The sequence below is a fragment of the Pteropus vampyrus genome, unplaced genomic scaffold (genome assembly GCF_000151845.1).
Source record: "Pteropus vampyrus isolate Shadow unplaced genomic scaffold, Pvam_2.0 Scaffold50, whole genome shotgun sequence".
Classification (NCBI taxonomy): domain Eukaryota; kingdom Metazoa; phylum Chordata; class Mammalia; order Chiroptera; family Pteropodidae; genus Pteropus; species Pteropus vampyrus.
In genome coordinates, this window is record NW_011888831.1 from 381,902 (window position 1) to 383,734 (window position 1,833).

At 46.1% G+C, this 1,833-nt stretch overlaps 1 protein-coding gene across 1 annotated transcript in view; it reads right to left on the bottom strand.

Annotated features, from left to right (window-relative positions):
• Positions 1–604, bottom strand: part of LOC111739349 (uncharacterized mitochondrial protein AtMg00860-like) — a 3,084-nt gene extending 2,480 nt beyond the window's left edge. The window contains exon 1 of the mRNA XM_023530365.1: positions 25–604. Coding sequence (XP_023386133.1) covers positions 25–411 — 387 coding nt within the window. The 5' untranslated portion in view covers positions 412–604. The remainder of the gene's footprint in view (positions 1–24) is intronic.
• Positions 605–1,833: the final 1,229 nt, after the last annotated feature.

A 1,833-nucleotide genomic window follows, 5' to 3' on the forward strand; every position in this document is an offset into this window, starting at 1 on the left:
AATCCAGAGATGGCAATAATCTACCACCCCTAGAAACTCCCACATCTGCCTCTTAGTCTGTGGGGTAGGGATGCCAAGTATTGCCTGGATCCTGCTGGGTGAGAGCTTTCGGGTCTCTCTTTCTAAGTTATATCCCAGGTACCTGGCCTGCCAAGTGGAAAGCTGGGCCTTTTGGGCAGACATCCGATACCCTTTCCTTTGTAGTTCTTGTAACAAATCCTTTGTCGCTTGTTGGCATTCTTCCTTCGTCTCAGCAGCTAGCAGTAAATCATCCACATACTGCAAGAGTGTGACCTTCGGATGTTGTTGTCTATACTCAATCAAGTCTTTTCCTAATGCCTCATCAAACAATGTGGGGGAATTTTTAAATCCTTGTGGCAACCTAGTCCATGTTAGTTGTCCCGAAAACATTCCATCCGGATTCTCCTATTCAAAATGGACCAGCAGTTTCTGTTAAAACTGAGTAAGTTGCACCAGTATCAACTAAAAAGTTCACAGGTTTGCCCCCTACTTGCAAAGTTACCTTGGGCTCTCAGGGGCTCATTAGATAAGAGCCCTGACGCCCCTATTCATCTTCCAAAAGAATGAGGGGCCTTTTTTCTTCTTTCTCCTTAGAATTCTTCCCTTTTTCAGGGCACTCATTTTTCTAATGGCCTTTCTTCTTGCAAATAGCACATTGGTCTCTTCCTAGCCTGGGTTTTCTATTTTGGCCTTCTTCGTTGCTAGGTCCCCTTCTATTGTTAGGGATTTTTTTTCCAAGGAGGTCGGTTTCCTTGTTGTCCCACAAACATGACCTTCTGCACATCGTCCCTATTGTTAAATACCTTCTGTGCTATCTCTAATAGCTTGGATAAATTCTCTCCCTCAAAATCTTCCAATCCCTGTAACTTCTTTCTAATGTCAGGGGCTGACTGGCTAACAAAGGCCAAATTAATGGCTCTTCTATTGTTGAGGTCCTCTGGGTCAATAGGTGTATATAAGCCGTAAGACTCTAATAGTGTTTCCAAGAATGCTGCAGGTGACTCATCCTTAGTCTGAATTACTTCACTTACCTTGGACAGATTTATTGGTCTACGTGCAGCAGCCCGGAGTCCCTGTAACAGAAACTGGCGATACCTTAGGAGAGCCTCCTTACCTTGATCTGTATTTGGATCCCACTGGGGACGTTGAGTCGGTAACACAGCCTGTAACCTGGTTAAGTCTGCTGTGGGCTGCCCATTTGGGTCTGTTACTCCTCTAGCCGCCTCCCGCAAAATTCTTTCCTTTTCTTCAGTAGTGAATAAGACCTGTAAGAGCTGCTGACAATCATCCCAAGTGGGCTGGTGGGTAAAGAAAATAGATTCCAGAAGGCAGGTTAATCCTTGTGGTTTTTCTGAGAAGGATGGCGTTTGCAATTTCCAATTATATAAATCACTAGTACTGAATAGCGAGTATATGACAGTAGGTTCACCCCCACCTCCCGGAACCACCTTTAGTGGGGCCTGAACAGAAGCCAGTTCCTTTAGGGAGGTTGAATCAGGGGAAGGTGGCCTACGACCCCTGGACCGGGTTACAGGAGGTTCTGGTCCTTCCGGAGGAGGACGTCTACCCCGTCACCATTATAGGGTGGTGGATATCAATCATCTTCTGAGGGAGGCCCCTGTAACACCGGTGGGGGCTTCTTGAGGTCTCGTGGTATAGCTGCCATCACAGTAACAGGGGCACGACTACAATTCTGTAAGTACTTAGGGGCATCAGAAACAATGTCAATCCATACATCAATATAAGGAATTTGGTCAGGATGCCCAGGGTTCCCATAAACAACACTTCGAACCCGGAATGCAGTCTGCATAT